This window comes from Eublepharis macularius, chromosome 3, assembly GCF_028583425.1.
Source record: "Eublepharis macularius isolate TG4126 chromosome 3, MPM_Emac_v1.0, whole genome shotgun sequence".
Classification (NCBI taxonomy): domain Eukaryota; kingdom Metazoa; phylum Chordata; class Lepidosauria; order Squamata; family Eublepharidae; genus Eublepharis; species Eublepharis macularius.
The window spans coordinates 144849067-144874668 of NC_072792.1; the positions used below are offsets into that span (position 1 = coordinate 144849067).

At 41.3% G+C, this 25602-nt stretch overlaps 1 protein-coding gene across 1 annotated transcript; it reads left to right on the plus strand.

Moving 5' to 3' along the window:
- Positions 1-72: 72 nt before the first annotated feature.
- QTRT2 (queuine tRNA-ribosyltransferase accessory subunit 2) lies at positions 73-25602 on the plus strand. Its single transcript, XM_054974096.1, has 9 exons — positions 73-125; positions 1094-1307; positions 2806-2861; positions 4278-4354; positions 8150-8359; positions 10882-11081; positions 18844-18995; positions 22376-22493; positions 23507-25602. Exons 2-9 carry the CDS (start codon positions 1102-1104, stop codon positions 23739-23741), a joined length of 1254 nt encoding a protein of 417 aa, XP_054830071.1. The 5' UTR covers positions 73-125; positions 1094-1101; the 3' UTR covers positions 23742-25602.

A 25602-nucleotide genomic window follows, 5' to 3' on the forward strand; every position in this document is an offset into this window, starting at 1 on the left:
TCACAGGCGGTGTTAGCGTTACCTTTTGTGAGCTTTTCGGTCTATACGTTCACGTCTGAAGAGGGTTAAATTAAAAGGTGCTGCTTCCGTGCATAGAGCGAAAAAAGCATTTTAGGATTTGTCAGGTCAGTGACGACTGTAGTTACTGTAATCTTACATAGCTCAAGATGGGTAACCCTGTTAGTCTGTAGCAGAAGGAAAGAGCAAGAGTCCAGTAGCACCCATAAGACTCGAAAGCTCCTACCCTACCACAGTTTTTGTTAGTCTTTTTGTTAGAAAAAAAAGTATAGAATGGTAATCAATTCAGGTATTCTAGAATGAATTTTTCCAATTTACCTCTCTTCGTGTCTCCCTAAATATTCTGATAGGTCTTTTTAATGGATTTTCATTCAGCTCCAATTTGTGACTTATGCAGAAATGTGAATCACTTGTGTTTTTTGGGACCCATTTATAGTGTAACAGCCAGAGAGTGACAGCTGTCATTGATGACATATCTTTAGTATGTGCTCCAGCGATCATTTCAGGCATAAAGAGACTATATTACACAAATTAAATGTGTTTGTTCCCAGGTTGCATGTTCCGTTGATGAAGAGATTTAGAATACAAGTTGTGCTTCTGCAGCTCTTTGTAACATGATAATTTTCTCTGTCTATAATTTTTTAAGTTGGTACTTCACATCCTCTTTAAGATCACTCTGCAATAATAATATCCTGAATAGAATTCTTTCTTATTTTCCTCTTTCAACCAACATCTTTCTCTCTTAGTGCATCTTCAGTATATTATGACAGACATTTGCCAGCAAAAGTGAATGCTGCAATATAAGGTACAACCTATCAGGGAAGCCTGTGCTTTCCCCCCATCTTATTTCTGGGCTTTTGCTGAGGAGCACTTCCAGATGGATAACACCTTTGACCTTTTTACTCCAACAGACTAAGATGGCTACTGTTCTGGGAAGTATATCCCCATAAGTGGGATTAGACTGAGTGAAAACTGCAAATATGCTTCCTCCATGTGGAAAGTCTGGTGCAAATTATTAGAGTTACTGCATAATAAAGATGGCCATGTGAATTGTTGATTGATGGTGGTCTTTCAGGTGTGTTCATGAAGATGAAGTTGAGTCTCTCCAAAGTAGTTGGTAGCTGTCGCCTTGGCACACTGACAAACCTGGGCAAGAAAGGGATTCAGTGTATGGACATCCCTGGTTGTCTGCTTTATACCAAAATGGGATCAGCACCACACCTCACCCATGACACGCTGAAGACTGTCAAAGATGTTCCTGTCGTTGCACAACTTCCACTTCCAGCCTTGTGAGTGAAGTTTTCTTCTGCCAAAGCAGAGGTTGATGTCTTCTACTCGAAGAAGTCAGGCAAAAGAGCTGCGAGCAATTATGTGTGTTTGAGAGTCGCTGTAAAAATTATTCTGTTATCATTTAAAAAGTGGCTGCCTGTGATATAAAGCCCCTTGCTCAGTAGAATTCAATGTTTATTAATTTGTTTTTGTTCTATCCTGGATGTTTACACTGCAAAAAGGACCTTTCCAAACAAAATAAAAAATCTAGATTAGAACATAAGAGTATGTTGCTTTTCCATCCCATTATCCCCTTTTAAATCCTCCTAAACTAGATTATAAACCTGCAAGAATAGACTTGCTTTTCATGTACATAATCTACAAATCTGAAATGCTGATGAAAAAATAAGCCCTCTCTCTCTCTCCCTGACCTGCATGCCAGAACAATGGATGCAAAATCCCCACTGAAATAAAAGAGTCTTATTCTAGCAAATACTCAACTCTCCATGGACTCCACCGAGCAGGACTTTCCCCATTAATGCTCCATTCTGAAACTTTGTTTCTAAGGGTCAAAGGATCCTTGGGAACAGTGCAGAGGGTAGAGTAGTGGCCTATAGTGGGAGGGGGGAGCCAGCAGAAATTGCTACTCCCTCTTGTGAAAAATTATTTTTATTTATTTACAGAATTTGTATGCCACCTCTTCAAACATGTTCAAGATCAATTGTGACTAAAATAATAAAACAAAACCAATCAAAGCAATAAAAAACTAAACAAGCTAAGCTAGTAGAATAAATAAGAACTAATCAGTAAAAACATGATGATAAAACAAGTCAAACAATTTAAAAAGCCTGGGCATAAAAGCACATAAAAGAAACAAAGGAGCACCATTAACAGCGCAATCCTAACCAGAGTTACTTCAGTCTAAGCCCATTGATTTCAATGGGCTTAGACTGGAGCAACTCTGGTTAGGATTGCACTAATAGAGTGGACTATGTGCCACAAGTACCAAAATAGTCTCTGATGGCAATTATAGAAGAGAGTGCCATAGTTTTATAGTAGCTGATGAGTGTCATTCTCTGCACTTCTTTGTAATTCATACTAACTAATTCATAGATTGGGGTTCTTAGAGAACCCTTCCAGTTGGGACATAGAGAAAGAGGCTACCAAAAGTAGACAGGATCCAGACAATTTAATCCTTTTAAAGCAAAATGACATTTTAAATTGCACACATCGAACTATCAGAAACCGATGCAGGTTTGCATCATTGGATCTAATTCCTCCTGTAGTTTTAATATTTAACCTTAATTAGTTTAATCTGCAACTTCAAACTCATGATAGCTTTTAGTCCCATGCTAAAATTGCCTAGCAATTGATAGCAGCAATTTTAAGTTAACCATATTTTATCCATAACACTATTTGCCACAGCTTGTATTGGAAATCTGAGTGAAATGTTCTTGGTACACTTTCATTCAAAGATGAATTAATTGTAATTGTCTCTATTTCTATGTTTGAGTGCAGGGTAGAGCTTCAGGAGGTCATGGAGGAATATAAAGAAGGAATTGGAAAGTTTGTAGGTAAGCACGTGTGTGTGTTGGTGTAATTAATATGCTGGAAGGCTAAAAGTTGTACTCCGATAGTGTCTAGTATGGCTTTAAAAACTCTGGAAGAATGTGGGATTTATTAGGGCATAAAGACTCTTACCCCATTGGTAAGTAGACTGCATTGTAATACTATGGTTCTAATCGTTGGCATCAGAGGGCAATGTCGACAACCCACATCCACTCCAGCTAGCCTTCAGTGGCCACTTTAAATTCCATTGCATGGAGGCTCCCAGCTGCTTTACATTTCTCTAAAGAGGCCAGCAGGTACAGGACCAGATAGTGTTGCACATCACTGCAAATCTATTTTTTAATGTTTTATGGCAGTTTGTGTGCTTGCATAAATAGACTGGTTTTGTATATGATGGCTGCTGCACATCGTCTAGCTGATAGGAGGTGGGAACTGCCGTGCAGTGTATTTCAAGTCAATAGTGGTGCACAATGGGCTCAAATAAGTTTAGCAGTTGTGGAATTGGAAAAAATCTGGGTATTACTATTATGTTGCCTTTTCAGTGAATTTCTATCATCAGTCAACTACAGCAGGGATAAAGTGACTGATTTTCTGATAGAAATCTTTTTAAAAACAACCTTTAAATTAAAAATACTCCACAATTGCATGCAATGTATACACTTTTCTCCACTGTACCTTTAGGTCATCACATCTTTAATTGGGTGTTTGTAAGATGAATACTAAAGCCTCAGTGAATTGCAGTTACATTCTCACTCCCTGAGCTCTCGCTGTCCAGCAGGCTCTCTCTTAAAAACGTTTTGGCAAACTCTGCTCATAGCTGTGAAAGAGAGAACATTTAGAAATAGTAGGTATATTCAGACTGCGCTGCAGTTTGGAATCCTGCTGTGTCTTTCAGGTGCAGCACCAGGTAGTGTTCATTGCCTGTCATTGAAAATCCAGGTTTTGACATTTTGTAGTGTGTAAATCTTTTCTTCTTTCTCATGGCAGATCATTCTTAAGTTTTGATGTGTGTTATCCTTCAAAGCTCTGGTCTTTGAGGTGTAGTTTAATCACCCGAGCTACACTGTCAAGTGTCACGGGCCATAAGAATGCTTATGCTGGAGACAAACAAGTCAGCTGTCATTTGGTCTCTGCTGTGTAAGCAGCAACAACATTAATCAATCCAAAGGTTATATCTCACATACGAGGTTATTAAACACAGCGCCTTTTTGCTGTCATCTCCCTCCTCCCCCTGGAAGCAGCGAGGACACAGCTGCTCATTGGAATGTTATAGTAACTAGAGAAACAATTAACTATTGGCTTTCTATCCCGAAAGAATAAATTGAGTATACTTAACTGTTGCTATAATTTGTCTGAGAAAATTAATGCTGCTGCCTTCAGAGCCTACTTGTTAAAGGCAATGTTTTTCATTGTGCGTTCAGGTATGCCTGACTCGGTAGTGTACTGCTCCCTCCATGACCCAGCTATTTTCTCTCCACCTGGCTACAACAACAAGAAGGTATTTATTTATTGATTTCATTTGTAGTCTACCTTTCTCACTGGCACTCAAGGCAGAGTACAAGTACAATTGATTGAATGGTTCTATCAGTATGCCTGTTACAAAATATAATAAACTTTGAATGATAACATTTGAATCTAACAGCCAGTATTCCTAATAAATTAAAGCTATTCAGTCAATCCTCAATTGGATAACAAAATATGGTAACAACGTTTGAGTTTAACCATGAAGATTCTTAGTAAACATAATGATGTAGGGCTTGGATTGAAGAACTGAAAGGGATTGGGGGTGGGGGTGGGGGAAGGAAGCATGTTATCCCTAATAGCAGTTACCTCCTGAGCTGATCCTTTACACCAAAGCACTGCTCTATAAGAATACCCTTCTGAACGTTCTGTTTTGCACATTTTGCACCTTCAGTAGGCTTTGCTGTGATGAGCAAAGCTGTCACAGCAGAACACAGTAGAAGAGACAGTTCTAGGGGTACATAGATCAAGAACCTTTAAGGGCTTTGGCAGGTGATAGACCTTTGCATTCAGTCTGGTAACTGATCAGTAACCAATGGAGTACCTGCAGAGTGGAAGTGATAAGCAGATTCTGTTTCGGACCTGATAGTAGCCAAGCCATTCTATACCAACTGGCTTTAAGGACAGGCTTAGGTAGCATGTGTTACAGTAGTCTAGCCTCAAGGTAACCATAGCATGGACCTACATGTCCAGGTCAGCAGAATCAAGATAGAGGTCATCTTCTAAGCTAAATGGAGTTGGTAGAATGCCTTTTTTGCAGCTGCATCAGCTTGCTTCTGCAGTACAGTCAACATGAACATTTTCTGACAGTGGTTTTAAAAAGCGGGGAAACACAGTTTCTTGGGCTTCTGGTTGCACACTTTTCCTCTAGGACTTTAAAAAAAGAGTGGCAATGGTAGTAGGGAATCATATGCCACCTCAAAAAGTGTTTGCAAGGCTAGTTTAAAAAATTAATTCTTGAGGCCAAGAAAGCATTCTGTGTTTGAATTCCAGAACTATGAAAATCATATTGTAGGAAGTGGTGTGGCAGCTGGAAGTGTATCCTAGTAACTTCTAGCACCTTTTGGGGTATGTTACCCTAACAAAAGTCAGGAACTTGTTTTTAAATGAAAGTGAAATAAGCTGAGATTTTTTCAGGAAAACAATTTTTTTACTATATGCAACTCTCCTTTTAAGTCCTAATAATAATAACAACAACAACATTTGATTTATATACCGCCCTTCAGGACAACTTAACGCCCACTCAGAGTGGTTTACAAAGTATGTTAATATTATCCCCATAACAAACACCCTGTGAGGTGGGTGGGGCTGAGTGAGTTCCTAGAAGCTGTGACTGACACAAGGTCACCCAGCTGGTTTCGAGTAGAGGAGTGTGGAATCAAACCCAGTTCTCCAGATTAGAGTCCCGTGCTCTTAAACACTATACCAAACTGGCTCTCTGTGACTGTACCCTTTATATGTAGATTTACTCTGTACTTACCCAAAGCCTGTGCTCATTATTTGTAATGACAACATGTGTGCATACCTTTTTTATTTATTGAAACAGCAGATGTGGAAAAGTGAACTTGAATGATAGTTTCTAGCACGATTGTCCAGGAGAACAAAAGGCTGTGGATTCCATTAACAGCCATAATGAAGCCTATGTTAATTGACTGTCTGTCTTAATTTTAAAACTGAGAATTAACAAAAGCAATGAAGTCTTCCTCAGTGCAGTTGTGTCTGCTTAGACGCGCTGCATTTAATTATCTGCAGTTGGACTTGACTTGTATACATGCAGTTATGACAGCTTTGATTGCTCCAGATTTCAAGCCTGCATGTGACACTAGTGAAGGACGGTGCTTGAATGTGATAACACAAAAAATAGGAGCACAGAAGATCACCCTGTGGTACGGTACTTCGTTTTCCTAATAATAAAATGGAGAGAGAGAACAAGGACAATGGAGGACAGTGTCTACATTGTGGGGAAGAGTCTGCTTTGGCAACCTTTGTGTACCCCCTTGGGTCTTTCAAATCCTTAACGTTCCACTGGCTCTTACTGGCTTCCCTTCTGTTCCTCGGGCTCCAAAAGAAGACCTGAAGATAATGTTGTGATGACAGCCATTGTGGCTGCAGTTCCTGTGTTTGTATTAGGGATGAGGGTGGCTACATGGAATCAGCTAGAGACAGTTGCTAGTGTAAATACAGAAACCAGTCTATTTGCACAAGCACACAAACGTGCATGTGTGATAGTAATCAAATAAATTATATATATATAAATTATGTTTTGCTATCCCATAATAGAATGTATGTGTTTGGAGGGGGATGAAGAGAGAGTGTGTATAGGTAGATAAAATTTGACATTACACAATGGAGAAAAGTTTAAAATATATTATATTTGATTGTACCAGTATTTCCACTGGCACAAGGAGAAGACAAGTCGATCTTGTCCATTTCCCCACTTTGCTGCAGCCCTCATCCCCCATGGTTTTTTGTCCATGCAGGTTCAATAAATCCTTGCATAGTCTTGGGGGTGGTGTTAGAAGGAGCCCCTCATCCTGCTTCCACCAGTGGAAGAGTTGGGAGGAACTAGCCCTGTGCCCCCAAGGAAACACTAATCCATTGCTACTCAAAACAACTTTTTTGCACTTACAGGTTTGCTGTTTAAAATGTACAATTTTGGCTACTAGCTTTTCCACAGCCTTCTGAACACCCTAGGACAGAAAACATTTGTCCATTCTGTAGCAGTTCTTACACCATTCTTGTGAGATATGGTAGTCTGATTTCAATGGTAGTAAATTTGGAACAGATCTTGTATACTGATTCATACGGGTATGGAATTGTTTTGTGACTATCAGCTGACTGCACAGGCTGTCTCCATTAAAAAAAATCTGTGTTTGAGGCTGTGAGCTGATAAAGCCCTGTCTATAATGTTTTCATGGTGATGGCCGTTTCACACATGCAGTGATTGCATTATGAATATGCTTATGTGAATTGACAACAAGTCTCCAGAGTAGACTTTCATTTTGGAGAGAAAGTTGAAGGCAGAATGACATTTTAGAAAGAATTTGAGGCTGTTACTGAAAAGAGCAACTCAGTATTGAGCTGCTGCAATTCTTCTGTAATGTCTAATATGGCTGCTCATTGTGCTGTGATGGTCCCTACTGGACTATCTCTCAATGCCTTGCCAAATGATTTCTCACTATTTATCATCTGATCATCTCCCTTAGTGAGCAGCTGTAAGAGATGGTCCAGTGGGGACTGTCACAGCACAATGAACAGCCATACTAGATGTTACAGAAGGACTGCAGGAGCTCAGTATTGAGTTGTTGTCTGATCATTCATCAAGAATGTGTTCATAAGCATTTTCTTCTTCAAGGTAATGATTTAATGACTTCATTGACTGTAGACTCCCTCTTCCACTTCACTCAATCCAAGAAACACCAATTTCCCATTATTAGGAGAATACCAACTAATTTCTGGCCAATTCCCCCTTTTTTGCAATTTGGTTGCTGCTTGATATCAACCACAGAGTTTTGTTTAAAGTTAGGACAGAGAACAATTCTGGTGGAAACACAATCCTGCAGTAATTGCATTTTACTGATTCTGTCTTTGCTTCAGACAGGAATCAGATCTATAGTTATATAGAAAAAGCAAAAGTTGATCAAAGACAGAAGGTATGCTTATAGATGATGATATATAAACATGGAAAGGACACAATCCATGACCTCAATCACTGCAGTCATCAGAGGGTTGATTCTAAACTAAAACAAGTCTATTTCCTTGTCTCCCACAGGCAGTTTCCATATGGGGTTCTGGTGGGCGGATGGAAATGACACCATCAAAGTTCATGACCATTCAGCAGGCTCTCCAACCAGACTGGTTCCAGTGTCTCGCAGATGGAGATACTATTGCTGGAGAAGTGTCCAAGAAGAGGGCCAAGAAGTCTGTGGATCGATCACTGTCCTTTTTGGATGAGTGCTTACAACTGCAAGAGCAGTTTCCAGTAAGAGCTAAATCTGCATGGGCCATTATTGTGGCAGTTGCTTTGTGCTGAACCTGGCAAGTTGCTCACAGCATGGGTGGTTTAATGCTTAGAGGTTGCAGCAGAGTGGCAGGACCCCCTGGGCAGTTCCTGAGCCCTGTATTTTTCTACAGAATGGGAGTGACGTACCTGACTAAGCTGTCCTTGCACCTTCCTCTTGCATGTTCTTCACTCTTTACTGCTATTGAGTAGGGCTGAAAGTAAGCTTGGCCTGCTTTATTTTATTTATTTCATTATATTCCACAGCACAAATCTTTTTGAGTCCCAGTGCCTCACAGTTCTGTGCACTGCAACCATGGGTCTTTCCCCAAAGAAACACTGCTGATTGATGCCACTTCCCCCTTTCTCACCTGGAGACTAGTTTCTCTGTCTATGCAACTTTTTATTTATCTAAAACTGCTGCTCAGAGCAGCTTACAGCAAAGCTTAAAAACAATAAAATTATACCACAACAAAAATCTAAGTCAAATACAAATTCATGTCTGCGGTGTACTCTTTTTTAATGGGGAGAGAGGGATTGATAATGATAGTGAAAGGAGTCCAGGGTTTTCATTATGCTTCGGGGAGTAACCTGATAAGTACAGCAGTCTCCTAAAACTGATGTTCACTGTACCATTCAAACATTATTAATAATGTGTGATTGCAAATGAACTTAAAACTTTGTAATGGAAAAGGTAGCACATGGAGGGATGCTGAATTATTCTAAAAAGGTGTATGCACTGTAAGAAGCATCCTGGAACTCTTGAAGATATATTGTTCACAGGGGTCAGAGGAAACATTCAGTTGGAAGCAGCATTATAAAACAATCATGTTTGGAATGTAATAAGAGATCTGGATAATATTACAAGTCCATTCACAATGGCTGACCAGATGCCTCCAGGAAGCCTAGAAACAAGAAAAGAAAGAGGCATTCCTGCTGTTGTCCACCCCCCCAGCCCCAAATTACTGGTGTTCATTGTTTCATTGTGGAGGTAATACTCTGCAGTGCTGTTTTATTTTTAACATTTATATCCCACCTTTCAGTGATTTGCTCTCCAAGAAGCTTACGAAGACTATACAGAGTATGATTAGAAATTAACTGAGTTCTTTTTTTGTTCTGGCTGAGGCACAGCAGAAGCAGCCTTTTTCTCTCTCCCTTCCCTTCTGCAGGATGAATGGTCCTTTATATCATTTGAAAGAGAGAGGCAAGTGAGAGTTGGCCAGGCAGGCTAATGGAGGAGCCTTACTTCCTTTCTCTTGCTTTCTGCAGAATTAATAGATCTGCCCTCCATGAATTTGGCTAATGGCCATCACCATGTCTTGTGGCTGCAGAGGTCATACATTAATTATATGCGCACTTTCCTTTCTCTGTCCCGATCAATTCCATTGAGAGACTCCCAAGTTCTTGAATTATTAGGCAAGGGGAGAAAGTCTCTTGTGTCGATTTGCTCAAAATGATGCATGACTTTGCGAACTTCTCTCATGTCCTCTCTTAGTCATTGTTTTTCCTAAATTTAAAAAAGCACCATATGCTTTTGGCCTGTCCTTGTAGGAGAGGTGATCCAAGGAGTTGAGTCCTAGTGATAAGATCAGTAAAGCACTCGGGGTACGGTCTTGCTATTACGCTGTATGTGCTACAGCTCTTTAATCACCAATGTATATTTATAAAGGTAGGTTAGCATTACTGTTTAGGAGATAAGGAAGAAAGGAGGGACAGTGATAAACAAGTTTATTCTGTCTTGCAGCTTACTGTTTTAACCCCAGTGTTACACACTCCTTTTTCTGTACCAACCTCAAATATCACTGGCACAACAATACTGGCAAGGAAGATTTCAGATATCTTCCATCCAGATTCTGTGCCAGGATAAAGCTGATTCAAAGGGATTATTTGCCCTTTGTTTGTTCTTTTTATCTATATTGTTTTTTAGTTTTTGGTTCTAACTCGCTTGATTTTATCTTGGTTTAGGTGGGCAGCCATGTTGGTCAACAGTAGCACAGCAGGATTTGAGTCCTGAGGATTAGAGACCAACAGGATTTTCGGAGTGAAAGCTTTCAAGAGTCAGAGTTCCCTTCTTCAGACAGGAGTAGGAATGGAGATCCCTAAGCCTTTATATCCCAGCCAAAGGTGGGTGAGGTGTTACAAGGGAAGGATGTAAAGGTACAATGCAACTTGATTACAGCAGAAATTAGCATCTGTAGAAGAGATAAGAATCCTAAGTCTCTATTCAGCAAAGGACCCCCTCCCCTTTGGCTGGGATATAAAGGCTCAGGGATCTCCATTCCTACTCCTGTCTGAAGAGGGGAGCTCTGACATTCTGAAAATTTTGTTTGTCTCTAAGGTGCCACTGGACTCGAATTCTGCTGTTTTTATCTTGATGATGTGGACTTTTCTTTTTGTGTGCTTGCTACCCGTAGTTGTTGCGTTGTTAACCACCTTGAGTCTAAGGTGAGAAGGCAGGATATACAATAAATGTTTATTAAATATATAACTTTCTCTCCAACTAGGAACTACAAGAGAGTGTGATGATTGGAGTTATTGAAGGTGGAAATGTGTTAGAGGAAAGGCTGCGATCCGCTAAGGAGACTGCCAAGCGCCCTGTGGGTGGCTTCCTACTGGATGGCTTCCAGGGAACTGCCATGGCCAAGGACACCAAGCTGGAACTCTTGTCTTCTGTTGTAGCAGAACTGCCAGAAGATAAACCAAGGTGAGAACAAAGGGCAAATTAATCAAAAGCCCACATTTCTCATGCAGATAATCACTTCAGACTCTTCTCTCACCACAGCTAATCTTTTATTATGTCATTGGACATTGCATTATGTGCTACTGAAAATCAGATTTTGATCACTTGCTAGCTCTGTCTCTGGAGAAAGTAATCAGATTTGGGTTCAGCTACACAATATCTTTGCATCAATAGAGTAGAGAGTATAACTAGTTCACTCATTTCCCCAATGTCCAAATTTATAGTTTTGTTTATTTGCAACTGAATCTAAATCACTCCTCCACTTCTCTTCCTCCTTCAAAAAAGTGACTTGTTCCAAATAAAATACATCATAAAAATTGTTCAAGGGAGAAAGACTTGGATTTTTAGCCGTGGCACAAAACCTCTCCTCAGTTTGTTTTGATTTCTGTGAGCGATAAAGGGCGTAAATACAAGGCAGGAGAGGATACAGATTGTAGTGACATTCCTTAGCACTTTAGTAAAAGTATTCATCGAATAATATTTGACTTCAGCTGTTAGTATTAAAAGCCACATCTTATAATAGATCAAATAATGTTTCCCGATGTTGTAAAAGAAAATACTCTGATAGCCTAAACATAGTCTGCAGTCAGTCACAGAGATAGAAACGGCTTACTTCAGAGAGGAGAATATTGAATGGGATACTGTTTCTCCTGTTCCTGGGTGCTGACCACAGCCTTCCCAGGACCCCTAGACGCTTCCAAGGACACCGGGTGTCTATTTGTTGAGGCCTTTCAGTCTCTGGGTTCGGTCGGAAGGTGAGTATACTGCAGCAAATAATTGGACACAGGCAAGTAAAATATATATTATAGTATATTAAAGATAGATTTGGGGAGCATAGGATGAGCATGAAACGCTCTTCAAACAGGCAGTAAGGCAAGGATGAAAACAAATAAGAGTTAAACACACTTAACTAACTAAAATACTGCAAACTAGCTGTCTGGCAATCTCTGAGTTGGTTGCATGGCTGAGGTCCTTAGCAAAGGCTTTTGCAACAGACTTCAGTTCATGCCATGCAGTTCTTGCCATGCTGGAAAGCAGGAGGCATGGAACAAAGGCCTCTCTCTCACATGATGGTAGACAGGTACCGACTAGAGAGGATCCACAGTGCAATAAACAGTCGCTTTCAGGCCTGCGTTACGGCAGACCACCAGAGCATGAACCAATCAGGGCTTAGATACTTAATTGGCAGCGCTAGCATGATAAATATGAGGAGGACTGATTGATAGTGATTACAGCTGCACTCCACTAGGGTTCCCAAGGCCATTTCTCAAGAGAACATTGAAGATTCATAGGTGTGCTTGATAAGTGAGCCAAGAAACTCTTCCCAAAACAGACCTAGTCTGGGGCCTGTGCAAACGTAGAGCCTGAACCAGAGTGTTAAACATATTCAATTGGGAGCCTGATGGGCTCTTTTGGAATCACAGAGTTGGAAGGGACCATACAGACCTTCTAGTCCAACCCCCTGCCCAATGCAGGATGAGCCTAAAGTATCCCTGACAAATATTCATCCAGCCTCTTCTTGAAAACTGCCAGTGAAGGGGAGCTCACCACCTCCCTAGGCAGCTGATTCCACCTTTGAACTACTCTGAGCATGAAAAAGTTTTTCCTAATATCCAGCCTGTACCTTTCTGCATGTAGTTTAAGCCCGTTGCTTCGAGTCCTACCCTCTGCTTCCAACTGTAACAGCTCCTTGCCCTCCTCCAAATGACAGCCTTTCAAATGTTTAAAGAGAGCAATCATGTCCCCCTCAGTCTCCTTTTCTCCAAACTAAACATTCCCAAGGCCCTCAGCCTTTCCTCGTAGGGCTCGGTCTCCAGACCCCTGATCATTCTCATCGCTCTCTTCTGCACCCTCTCGATTTTGTCCACATCCTTTTTGAAGTGAGGCCTCTAGAACTGCACATAGTACTCCAGGTGTGGCCTGACCAAGACAGTATAGAGAGGGACTATAACCTCCTGCGATTTCAATGCAATGGCCCTTTTGATACAACCTAAGACTGAGTTTGCCTTTTTTGCCACGGCATCACACTGACTGCTCATATTTAGTTTACAGCCCACTCTTACTCCAAGATCTCTTTTGCATACACTACTGCCCAGAAGTGTATCCCCCATCCTGTGTTTGTGCTTCACATTTTTGTGGCCCAGATGTAATACTGTGCACTCATCTATGTTGAATTGCATCCTGTTCATATCTGCCCACTTCTCCAGAGTATTCAGGTCTTGTTGAATTTTAACGCTGTCTTCTTGGGTGTTTGCCACTCCTCCCAATTTGGTATCATCAGCAAATTTAATGAGTACCCCTTCATCCAGATCATTGCTAAAAATATTGAAAAGTACTGGACCCAAAACCGAGCCCTGTGGCACCCCACTGGACAACTTCCTCCAATCTGATGAAACACCATTGACCACCACTCTTTGTGTGCAGTCCTCTAACTAGTTCCCTATCCACCGAACTGTCCTATAGTCCAGTCTGCAGTCTTCCAGTTTACCCATTAGAATGTCATGGGGAACCTTATCAAAAACTTTATTGAAATCCAGGTAAATCAAGTTGACAGAGTTCCCACGATCCAGTAAGCTCATCACTCGATCAAAGAAGGAAACCAGGTTGGTCTGACAAGATCTGTTAGGGGACAAAACCATGTTGACTTCCCCGGATCACTAAGTGGTCCTTCAGATGGTTACAGATCGATCCCCTTAAAATCTGCTTGAATATCTTCCCAGCAGCAGAAGTCAGACTGACCGGCCTGTAGTTTCCTGGGTCATCCTCCTTCCCTTTCTTAAAGATTGGTATAACATTTGCTCTTCTCCAATCTTGTGGCACATCCCCAGTCCTCCAGGAGGCCTTGAAGATGATGGACAGAGGCTCTGCAAGTTCTCTAGAAAGTTCTTTGGGCACTCTTGGGTGCACACCATCCGGCCCAGGGGATTTGTATTCATCCAGTTCAGCCAGGTGCCTCTCCACAACCTCTCTGTCAATGTCAACTAGCCACCCAGGTGTCCTGTTGTGTCTACTACCATCTCTAGATGGGCTCAAGTTCTTCAGGGAGAAAACAGAGGCAAAAAAGTCATTAAGCCTGTTTGCTTTTTCTCTGTCCTCTATCAGAGTTTCTCCTTCCACTCCCAACAGCGGTCCAATGGCCTCTTTTACCTTGTGTTTGCTTCTCACATATCTGTAGATGTTTTTCTTATTGTAGCGAACCCCCTTGGCCAAACCCAGCTCATACTGAGCTTTGGCTTCTCTGATGGCTGATCTGCAGTACCTAGTAACCCTCATATATTCCTCTTTAGAGGTCTGTCCTTCTCTCCATTTCCTGAACATTTCCTTTTTCTCCCTTAGCTTATTCTGGAGCTCTCTGTTCATCCACATTGGTTTCTTGGAGCCCTTACTATGTTTCCATCTTGCTGGAATGGTGAGGGCTTGAGCTTGCAAAAGTTCATGTTTAAGAAGAGCCCACCCCCCTTCACTCGCTCCTTTCCCTTCCAGCACACTCCCCAATGGAATGACTCTCATCAAGCCTCTGGGTTCATTGAAGTCGGCCCAACAAGAATCTAACTTATGAGTCTGGCTACGAACTTCCTTGGCCCCCCACAGCAACTGGAATTCAAGGAGGACATGGTCACTTCCCCCTAAGGTCCCCACCACCTTCACCTCATCTACCAATTCTTCCCTTTTGGTTAATATTGTCTAGTATGGCCAAGCCCCTTGTAGCTTCCGCCACCATTTGAAAAAGGAAGTTATCAGCCAGGCAGGTCAGGAAGTTACATGATTCTTGTCGCTTTGCTGAGCTTGTCTCCCAGCACACATTGGGGAAGTTGAAGCCTCCCGTAATTATAAAGTTCTGATGTCTGGATACTCAACCAATCTGTTCAAAGAGGGCAGCATCCATTTCCTCTCCCTGGTCAGGCAGTCTGTATCAGACTCCAACAACAATTCCCTTTGTCCTTCCTCCCCTTATTTCCACCCATATGCTTTCCACTGGGCTGTCAACCATATCCTCCAGATGTATTGTCGAAGGCTTTCACAGCCAGAGAACGATGGTTGTTGTGGGTTTTCTGGGCTGTATTGCCGTGGTATTGGCATTGTAGTTCCTGACGTTTCGCCAGCAGCTGTGGCTGGCATCTTCAGAGGTGTAGCACCAAAAGACAGAGATCTCTCAGTGTCACAGGGCACTGAGAGATGCCCTGTGACACTGTGACTGTGAGAGCACTGTGACACTGAGAGATCTCTGTCTTTTGGTGCTACACCTCTGAAGATGCCAGCCACAGCTGCTGGCGAAACATCAGGAACTACAATGCCAAGACCACGGCAATACAGCCCGGAAAACCCACAACAACCATATCCTCCAGAACTTGCTGACAATTAAGCCCTCACATACAATGCCACTCGGCCTCCTCTTCTACCCTTCAGGTTTTTCTTGAACAACTTGTACCCATCCACTACCACGTTCCAGTCATGGGAATCATCCCACGAAGTCTCAGTAATTCCTACTATATCTTAGCCCTCTGTTTGCAAGAGAAGCTCAAGCCCGTCCTTCTTATTACCCATACTTCGGGCATTGGTATATAGGCACTTGTAGCCTTGTACCTTTGTTTGATCTGTCCTACTCAGGTGGGCCCCCACTGTTATCACTTCTTCATTGAAATCCCCCCTTTCCTTACAGACGCCTTTTGGGGGGCCTTACATGGTCTGCTGATGTAAATGAGCAGTATCTGTGTGTTTCCAATAATTTTGTGCCATGCTTGCAAAATACACATGTGGGATGGGACTGTTTTGTGGTTTTGTCTGGGAGGTAATTGATCTACCATTCCATTTTGCTTGGAAATTGCAGTTCTGGTAGCCATCTTCTCCCACCACCCTTTGTTCACATACTTTTACCAATAGCTGAATACTATTAACTTCCGTTTCTGCAGGCTGTAAAAGATAACTCTTAGGGCTTACCTTGACAATTAAAAATGTAGCAGTGGCCCTTGGCAACATTTTTTTAAAAAAGAAGCAGTCTTTACTGAGGAAAAATGTGTTTTCAGCACCATAATTTCACAGAATGCAAGGGTAGTGCATGGTGTGGGGAGAAGTTACAGTGCTCTTCATAAGCAGTTCCACAGGGTTCTGATTTAACTTCAGGATGCTCAACTGTATTCTGTGCAGTGGTCCTTCTGTGCAGTGGTCCATATTACAGTGGCTCCGTTACCTGGATCCTCCAGGTGACTGGCTTGGCTTAGGGATGCTCCAATTTTAGACAGGCTGTACAGAGGGCCACAGGGTGAGAAAGTATGAATATGGCTGTCCCCCCACCTGCCTCATGCCCCTTCATCACAACACTTGCTTGTCTTTGAAGTATTGTTTGTCCCCGGCTTGAAGTTAGTTGCATGAAACTGGTATCACCTTGAAGGGGGTTTGGGTGCAGGGATCTTGGAATAGGGGGTGGATCCATTTCAGCAGGCCTTCATCTGTTCTGCCAGCTTTCCAGACAAGCTGCTTGTCCTGGGCTATGCCCAGTAGACCTCTAAGAAAATCCTGGCTAAGTTTGTGAAGAATGAAAAAGTGCACATAGTAAACATAATAAGTGCACATATGAAATAGACGTTCAAAGGAATTCTGAAGATCCCCTTGATGAAGCTGGTGCGAAATGCATATGGGGTTACTTATAATTAAACAATTCTTCCTTTTGCACCATTTGTTGTTCCTTCCAAGTTTGTGAAGAGCAGTAGAGTGCTTTCTGCTTTTTGCAGGCTTTAATGGCAGCTGGAATTTACGCCAACACAAGTCCAGCCATCTGCTTCTGAGACAGAGATGGTTTAGTCCTCCAGGCATGGACAAGGAGAAGAGCTTCCCTCTCTTCTTGTCTGTTCAGGTGGCTCTGACACTGTCAAATCCCTCTCACACCCACCTGCTGCATCAGCTTCCTCTGCCCCAGTTGCCCCCCTCCTCCTTGTTGTGGTCTGCTTAGGTAGCTGGCAATGTCAGCTGTGGTGGTGAAGACTAACATACCTGACAAATTTTGGCAGACATAAAAATGTTTTTAATGAGAAGCGACCTTGAACGCTGATAGAAGATTTGCTGTTAAGCAATTGCAGTTGTTAATTGCCTTCGTAATTGCTTTGTTAACTTGATAGCTGTTTCCTATCATGGAAGCATAAAGTTACAACAACTCATGTTAGAAGTTTTCTAGGGACTGAGTTTAATTACAATGGGAAAAAGTCAGCACTAAAATGGCAATTTGTTACTGTGCTGTATATTTCTCCAGCCATGTGCTACATGTATTGACCTAAATTAGCTTGTACGGTTGTCAGCACAGTCATTGTTCCTGCGGGAGAGCAAAACTGCTGTTTTTTCACCTCCCAAATCTTTGACAAAGCTGCCAGCTGAATTTGGAGTCTAGTGTTGCCATCGCTAATAATAGCATAGGCATGGGTGAATCCAGCTGCATTTTCAAATCCCCAGGGGATGCTGGCTGTTGGGAACATGCTTTTGAAAAAAAAAGTTAGTTTGAGTAAAATGAGCTAATGTGACCTGGATGGGAATGTGAAGGAGAAGTATGCAAAATGCCAGCAATACTATCCATCTTTTTGTGGTTTGGGTGTGGTTTTAGGGAGCAGAGCATAGCTTTTTTCTCCAGAAAGGTCCCAGGAGTATACAGCGGTGCATTGCTCATGCCTCTCTTACCACTATGTCGATCACTAGTATTGTTGTCTCATCAGTTTTTATGCATGTTGGCTAAATAGCAAGAATAATCATCATGGGCAAATAGAATGAAATGAGTTTGCACTCCACCTTCTTTGAGGTCCAGTCCTGCAAAAAGAACAGCCACTGAGTAAAGAGACTACCTGCAACTAAAGTAATCTTGTACTTTCAAGGGTTTGATTTTGAAACTGTCCGTGCCACCTCAAAGGTTCCAATGGAAGACCATGTATTAGAAAACAAGAAAAAGGTATAACTCCACTCTGTACACGCATAACATGAGTTTTGTGAAGATAGTTTCAGGTGGATAACTCTGTTGATCTGCAGTCAAAGAGCAAGATCCAGGTCCAATAGTACTTAAGGACAAACTAGATTTCCAAAGTATGAGCTTTCGAGAGTGAAATTCCCTTTTGTAAGTTCTGTGACTCACACAGAACCACAAATCATGGTTTGTCATTATAGTCCCTTCTCCTCCTCCCTTCCTTCACATGCAACCAAGGACAGGAAAGGCACATGCAAGCCCAAGGAGCCCCAGTGCTTCTTCCCTTGCTTACGCTGCTGTGGAACAACCTCTGTACAGGCTGGGTCCTGCATAGATGGAAGTATAGCTCCTCTCTCTGTTTTCCTTTAACCCTTAAGGTATGGCAGGAAAATATGGCTTCAGGGCCTTTTGCAGCCATTACTGGCTAGGAGGGCAGGACCTTAATGGTGGCTCTGGACCTTATAAAGGAACTGCCTGATGAAATTCTGTAATGGGTAGTTCTCCAGGCACTTAGGAAAGGATGCAAGGGTCTCTCTGTCAGGCTTTTAGAGAGAGACTTTAGTCAATTCCTTATTTGTATATGGGTGTTTGGGGGGGGGCAGTATTTGTTTGTTATCTTGCTATGTGATCTTTGGGATTGGTGCTGGTTCTGCATTTATGATTTAATTGCTGAGCTTTGTGCTATTTAAGACATAGACAGATAGATATATAGAGAGAAACAGAATTGACTGCCATAAACCTGATCACTTCTGACCAAAATGGTTTATTTCTCTATATCTTTTGCAGACTCATCCATGGTATTGGCAGGCCAGATGAAGTGCTGGAGTTAATTGAGAGAGGAGTGGATGTTTTTGAGAGTTGTTTCCCTTACCAGGTGACAGAACGAGGCTGTGCCTTGTCCTTCAGTTACAGTTACCACCCGGATCCTGATAGAGATGGTATTTATCTTGATAGGCTTGCTTGTGTGACTATTGGGATAAAACACTTTTAGGCGTAATGTGTTCAAGCTTCTTATAGCGTCATCCTAAGCAGAGTTACACTCTCTAAGCACAGTGACTTCAGTGGACTTAAGAGGATGCAACTCTGCTTAGGATCACCTTCTCTGTATGGATCACCTTCTCTGTATTTCTCTGTATTGCTATATTGATCACCTTCTCTGTATTTCTCATATCATTAGATAAGCAATGCTTTGCTTATGACATGGGAAGTGCTATTTTAAGGTGACTCTTGTCACTGTTTTTAAGACCAGGATTGTTTTTATTTGCAACATCCACAGACTTCATGTGACCTTTGGACAATTAGTATTTTGTAATGGGAAATTAAGGCAGTTCTTCTTTTCATAACCACCTCAAGCCATTGCTTGAGCATCATACTGTCCTGCTGGCTTCACCTTCTTCATGCCCTCTCTAAAGGACCAAATGCATTAATGCAGATTGCTCATATGTTTTGTTAGGGTTTTAAAAAAAAATACTGTAAAAATTTCTTCAGTAGATTGAAAAGAATATGTTTGGACTGCACTTTTCTTCATCAAAGGATTTTTCAACCAGGCTGAGTGACTGTCATTCATTCACATGACAAGTGTGAAGATGAAAGAAGAAAAAGCAGCTGATGGCTTTCTTAATGGCTGGGTCTTAGTGTTTTTCATGCCTGGATAACTCAGACCAGACAAGTAGATCTTTTATCACATTTTTTAGAAATCTCACTTCCAACATGACAAGTTTATATAGATTTTAAGGTGCGAAGGGGATCAACCATGCTCCTTTGTCTTCTGTCCTTCCCAGTAATTTGTGCTGGAAAGAGAAGCTAACTGTTACGAGCCCCTTTCTTTTTCAGTTAGATTTTTTCTTTAACCCTCTTCTTACACCCACTTGGTAGATTGCTGCCACCAGGAATTATATTCCAAAATAAGAAATTTAAATTTCCCTTTTAATAACGTGCCTAAGTGTCAGGCTCCTTTGTGGGTCTATGTGACCCTGAGCATAAGAATAGGATATAGGAATAACATACTCTGGGATTTAAAAAAAATAACAATAAACTTTTATTTTTACGTGAAGCGTATTGGTTTCATACTGTTAATTAAGTTTGATGGTTTCAAAGATAGTTATCAGTTCTTAAAGTTTCTCTTCATAGGCCCAGTCACACAGATATACACAAACTTTCTCTCTCAGGCGCACGCACAGTTTGCCTGTTCCAGATATCAATTTCTCACTCAAATGTACATAGACTTTCTCTCAGGTACACACCCAGTTTGCTTGTCAAAACCAGAAAGCAGGATGAATGTTCTCTCACAGACACACACAGTTCAGGCTTCCACATAGGTTGCCTAAATGAACTGAAATGAAAATCCCCTCAGGCTTCCACACAGGTTGCCTAAATGAACTGAAATGAAAATCCCCTCAGGCTTCCACACAGGTTGCCTGCTCTGCCCAGACTGAATGTTCTCTCTCTGCTCAGTAACTAAAAACTGCAGCTCACCCTGCCCACACTCTCAGTCATCAACCAACCATCTCACTCACTCATGCCTCTCTTTCACTCCCACTCTTCATCTGTACCACACCTAGCATTTAAACACACACACACACTTTTAAAATCATCACACTAACTTCTTAGAAAGAGAATCCAGTCTACCTTTTAAATTTCCAGAGGATAAAATGGCTTTCAAGCATTTTCTCCAGCCACAGTGATTTTTGTGACAATTTTGTCATCCTCAAAACTTTCAGCTGGAATCTAAACCTCTCTAAGCCCCCAACTTTACCATTGCTGTGGCAACTTAAACTTTCTGACTTAGATCCCTTTGGCAGGCTGACAGATTCTCCACTCAGACATGGGGTGTTGTTTGGTTGTGGGTCACTTGTGAATTTCATAAAGAGTATGTGTGTGTGTGTGTTTATTCATTTATTTATTGTGTCATTTATAGTCTGCCTTTCTCACTGACACTCAAGGTGGATTACATAGTGTGAAATTAGTACAATCAGTATCAAGGACATTTCCATACAGTGTCAAGGACATTTTAATAAACAATGACATAGGGTAAACAAATACAAGTTTATAAAGACATAGCATTAGCAAGGATCCAGTACAGAGTTGGAGAAATGCTGATACAGAACATAATCAGTTCTAGGACTGACATTAGACAACATGAAGCACAGGTAGTACATAGGAGTACATATTTAAAACAACAGAAAATATGTAAGGCAACATAGTGGTGAAGTCTATGGTCCCTAACTCATTAGCGAAGCATCTGAGACCTCCTGCCTACTATACAGCCCTCCTAGCTGAATAAAAAACTTTTTTGAATAATTCAGTTTTGCATCGTTTGCAGAAAGCCAGGAGAGTGGGGGCTCTCCTGACCTGCTCAGACAGGCTGTACCTCAGGGTAGGGGCCATCACAGAGAAAGCCCATGTACAGGCTGCTGTTGATTTCACCCATGTGCAGGGTGGCACCTGCAGGAGACCCTGTTCAGATGTGAGCAAAGTTGCTGTGGAGGAACATAGGGAGGAAGGCGGTCCCATAGGTATGCCGGACCAAGGCCATGAAGAGCTTTGTGTGTAATAACCAATACCTTGAACTGAGCATGGTAACTGATAGGTAGCCAATGGAGTGACTGTAGGATGGGAGTGATGTTCATGCTCCTGCATGGATCCAGGTGGCTGGGTCAAGGTGAAAAGCTATCTTCCAGGCTAGAGTGAGGTTGTAGAAAGCATTTTTTGTGGCTGCCTTAACTTGATTTTCTAGTAATAGCGCTGGATTCAGTATAACCCCTAGGCTCTTAACTGAGTCTGCAAGGGTAAGACGAATTCCATTAAAAGTGGGGAGTACAGTGTCCTTCAAGATCTTTGTCTTTCAACAAGTTTCACTTCTGTCTTGTCTGGGTTCAATTTCAATTTGTTCTTTTTCAGCCATTTCACCATGGCTGTCAGGCAGTGATCTAGAATTTCTGTTGCATCCTGTGGGGACCTGGATAGTGAGATATAGAGTTGGGTGTCAGTTAAATAGATATTTGCACACTTTACTAAATGCAGTTTTAGACAGGAAGGGTTTTATCATGTTTATTGAGAAAACATCCCCCAAAGACGGTAGAACAAAGATGATATAGCCATTTGAGATGTAAGTTGTCATCCAATTAGTTGCCTCCCTTACACCTCTCTTGGCGCCACCTTATTCAGGATTATCATTTTAAACATTTTTAACTGCCAGTTTGAGTTTTTATCAGAGTGACTTCAACAAGGCTTGCCTTGAAATAATTGATAGGGTGGCGTTTCCCAGGCTTCTGTTTCCATTTTAGCTTCTCAATGAAATACTGTTGCTTTATTTCAGTCCTACAAGAAAATGGGAAACCAACCATGGAAGAAAGCAAGGATGAAAAAACAAAAACTGAAACCCTCAGTGGAGTTCAAGAGATGACTGCATTCGAAATATGTTTGAAGGAAAAAAGGTTTGAGAATTTGTTTGTTCTGAAATGTCACCTTCTGCTGTGTACCGCTTCATATTATTTTACTGGCTATTTCAGGCATAGTCTTCCGTTCATTTATTCTGTAGTTGTCCCATTTAAGTTATAGGATAGATATTTTAAGAGTAGCCAACAGTCAGAAAACATTCGAATGGCATTTAATATGTGGCATTCGTAATGAATTTTGTTGGCTATGTAGTCTTTTGCCCCCTGAGTTCCTGTTGAACAAATCATTTCTTTTTGGACAAATGCATTGCTAAAATGTTTACAGTGCTGTACATCCTTGCCAACTTTTATTGCAGGGTAAATTAGTTCATTGCTGTCATTTTAAACATTAAACAGGGCTCCTTGGGTTTTAGATGGTGCTCTCGGGAATATCACATCCTTTAAACATCAGTAAACAACCTCGGTGGTTCATCCACAAGAAAAGTTCTGGGACATCTGAGTCCCTGACACAGAAGGGTGCCTTAGTATCTTGCCACCATGATGCTTCTATTATAGTGTGCTATCCTGTTGTAGAATATATAGAGTTAATAAACAGCAACTATACCTTGATTCTGAGAAGGATAGATTTGCTGCCACTCACCATGGGAGTATATCAGTCCTTTCCCTTTTCAAATGAGCCATCACAGGCAAAACTAAGTACTGTGCACCCTTACTTTTAAATCTGTTGGTATTTACATCGGCACAGAGCTTCTTTATGTCCATTTGACTGTAGTGACTAAAATGTGCAGAAATTTTAGTTTGGCCAGGGCAATTCAAATGTTCAGGTATCATCACATTTCAGTTGAGTGCTTTGATCAATTGATCAGCCTTAGAACAATGGCTTATTGCATCCAACTGACAATCTCATCTTTAGTTTCAGTAACATATATCACATTTACTGTGGATGCATATTGCTTAGCAATCAGACAGAACCTCACAATAATTTTTCCTTGAGTGTGCAATATCCATGGAGTAAATTTAGGGATTTTGTTTTATTATGTGCTTTTTCTTAGGTACCAGGATGATTTTGGTCCTTTAGTGAGTGGAGGATGCTCATGCTACTGCTGTCAGAATCATAGTCGTGCCTATGTTCATCACCTCCTCATGACCAATGAGTTGCTTGCTGGCGTTCTGCTCATGATGCATAACTTTCAGCACTACTTTGCCTTCTTCTGTTCTGTTCGGGATGCCCTGAAAGAAGATAGTCTGGATAAGTTAAAAGCGATCATCTTCAGGCAAACAGATTAAGGCCTAAAAATGCACAAAGGAGAACAACAACACACAAATTAGGAATCGCCTAATTTCCTAATATTTTGAATTAGGAATATCTTAATCTCCTAGTACTTGGTCTACAATTAGTATCATGTCATGGGAAGCACAAGTATCATGATCTCTAACAGGCTCAGGAGTGGTAGAGCCTTTCCCCACAAGCCACTCCACTGAAGAAATGTGAAAGGTAAAGATAAGAGTTGAGGAACATATTTAAAGGCATCCCACATTAGACTAGCCATATTTTATTATCATAAATTCTGTCAGTAATCGTCAAAAATCATGAGACTATTGATGCTGGATGAAAAGAATATAAACTGTCATATAAATCACAGGACAATGTCAGCCACCAGTTTGGGCTCTGATAAAAGTCTCTTTGAAGAAGCCGAAGGCTACAGACAAAGAAGCTCTCTTTATAACAGGTTCTGCCCTATGTGGACTTCCTATTTGTTGGGGACATAATGACTATTTTGCAAATGGGACCAAACCTCACAGCACTCCATGTTCTTGGCAAAATGAGACACGTGATTGTGTTGTGGCTTGCATGTTACTGTAGAGCATCAGACACTTGCCTGGTCTCAGTTCATGGTTTTGATAAAAAGTTCCTTGACTGGTTAGTGGCATATCTTCAGGTTTTTAAAGGTCCACGGAACAGTCTTACTCTTGAATGTTACTGTTCCTTACCTGAGGTTTTGAAGATAGTATGAAGCTTGCCTTGAGTGGCTGTGGCTGCACACATGTTCACATGTGAAAGAGCTGGAGCATGTTCTTTTTACGTGATTTCTGTTTTGTACAAAGGGGATCTTTTAAAGTTTTTTTTTATTACGTTTCATGGGAAACTTTAACAAGACATATCCATATTTTTGTATTACTTCCTAGACATTCAGCTGCCTGAGTCCTGATCCAAAGAACAGGTGGTCTGTATGCATGCAATTGCACATGTGTATGGACACACCCACCAAATGGATGATTTATGCAATCAGCTTTGGCAAGGCCAGCCCCTTGTTTGAAGGGGTTAGTAATGATGAATCCAGTCCACTCTTTCATGCTTTATAGCTGATAGTCATTGTGAGATTTTATTGTTAATCATTTGCTGAGAGACATGTACTGTGGACCTGATCTTGCATGGACCACTACTTGCACTGCTCTGGGGTGTTCTTTACCCCCTAGTTTAATCCAAGTCTTTTCAACCTCATGCATATTATTTTAATTCCATGTTGCCCCTTTTCCCACTCATGGTTTTGATGATGATGCCTCTTAGAAATAGTTTCAGATAGGTGGTAGCCATGTTGGTCTGCAATAGAAGAGCAAGATTCAAGTCTAGTAGCACCTTAAAGGCCCAGAGGTATCTGACAAAGGGAGCTTTGGCTTTCTAAAGCTTATGCCCTAGAAATCTTGTTAGTCTCTCAGATCCTAGTAAGCTCGAATTTTGCCTCTCTTCGAAATGATGTTACTACCTTTCATCATCTGAGGTGGTGCTAATGTAATATCCTGCTACTATTGGTGGCTTTTGAAAATCTTTAATGCAGCTTACAAAATTTTGTCTAATAAAATTATTTTCATTTGGGTGAGGTGGGGAGGCATCAGTGAACTGTCAGTGGAGTCAAAATGTTGTAATGTAAGCCACTGTTGAATATTCCTTTCCCAAATGTTAAAGGTATATGGTTCACAGCCTTTAATTTTCTCTTGATTTTTCTAATGCCTCTGGTATGAATGAATTATTGCTTTATGATCTTCTCTCCCTCAAAAGCCACTAAATTCTGTGGATCAGGGTGAAACAGGTATTTAACAACTTGTATACTCATTAAGAGGGAAACAATACTGTGTTCGATTAAATTTA

Excerpts from the sequence above, each read along its gene's own strand:
- QTRT2 (XM_054974096.1), top strand. The coding sequence starts at position 1,102 with ATGAAGATGAAGTTGAGTCTCTCCAAAGTAGTTGGTAGCTGTCGCCTT. Across the intron at positions 1,308-2,805 it reads CAACTTCCACTTCCAGCCTT|GGTAGAGCTTCAGGAGGTCA; the intron begins GTGAGTGAAGTT and ends GTTTGAGTGCAG. Across the intron at positions 2,862-4,277 it reads AGGAATTGGAAAGTTTGTAG|GTATGCCTGACTCGGTAGTG; the intron begins GTAAGCACGTGT and ends TTGTGCGTTCAG.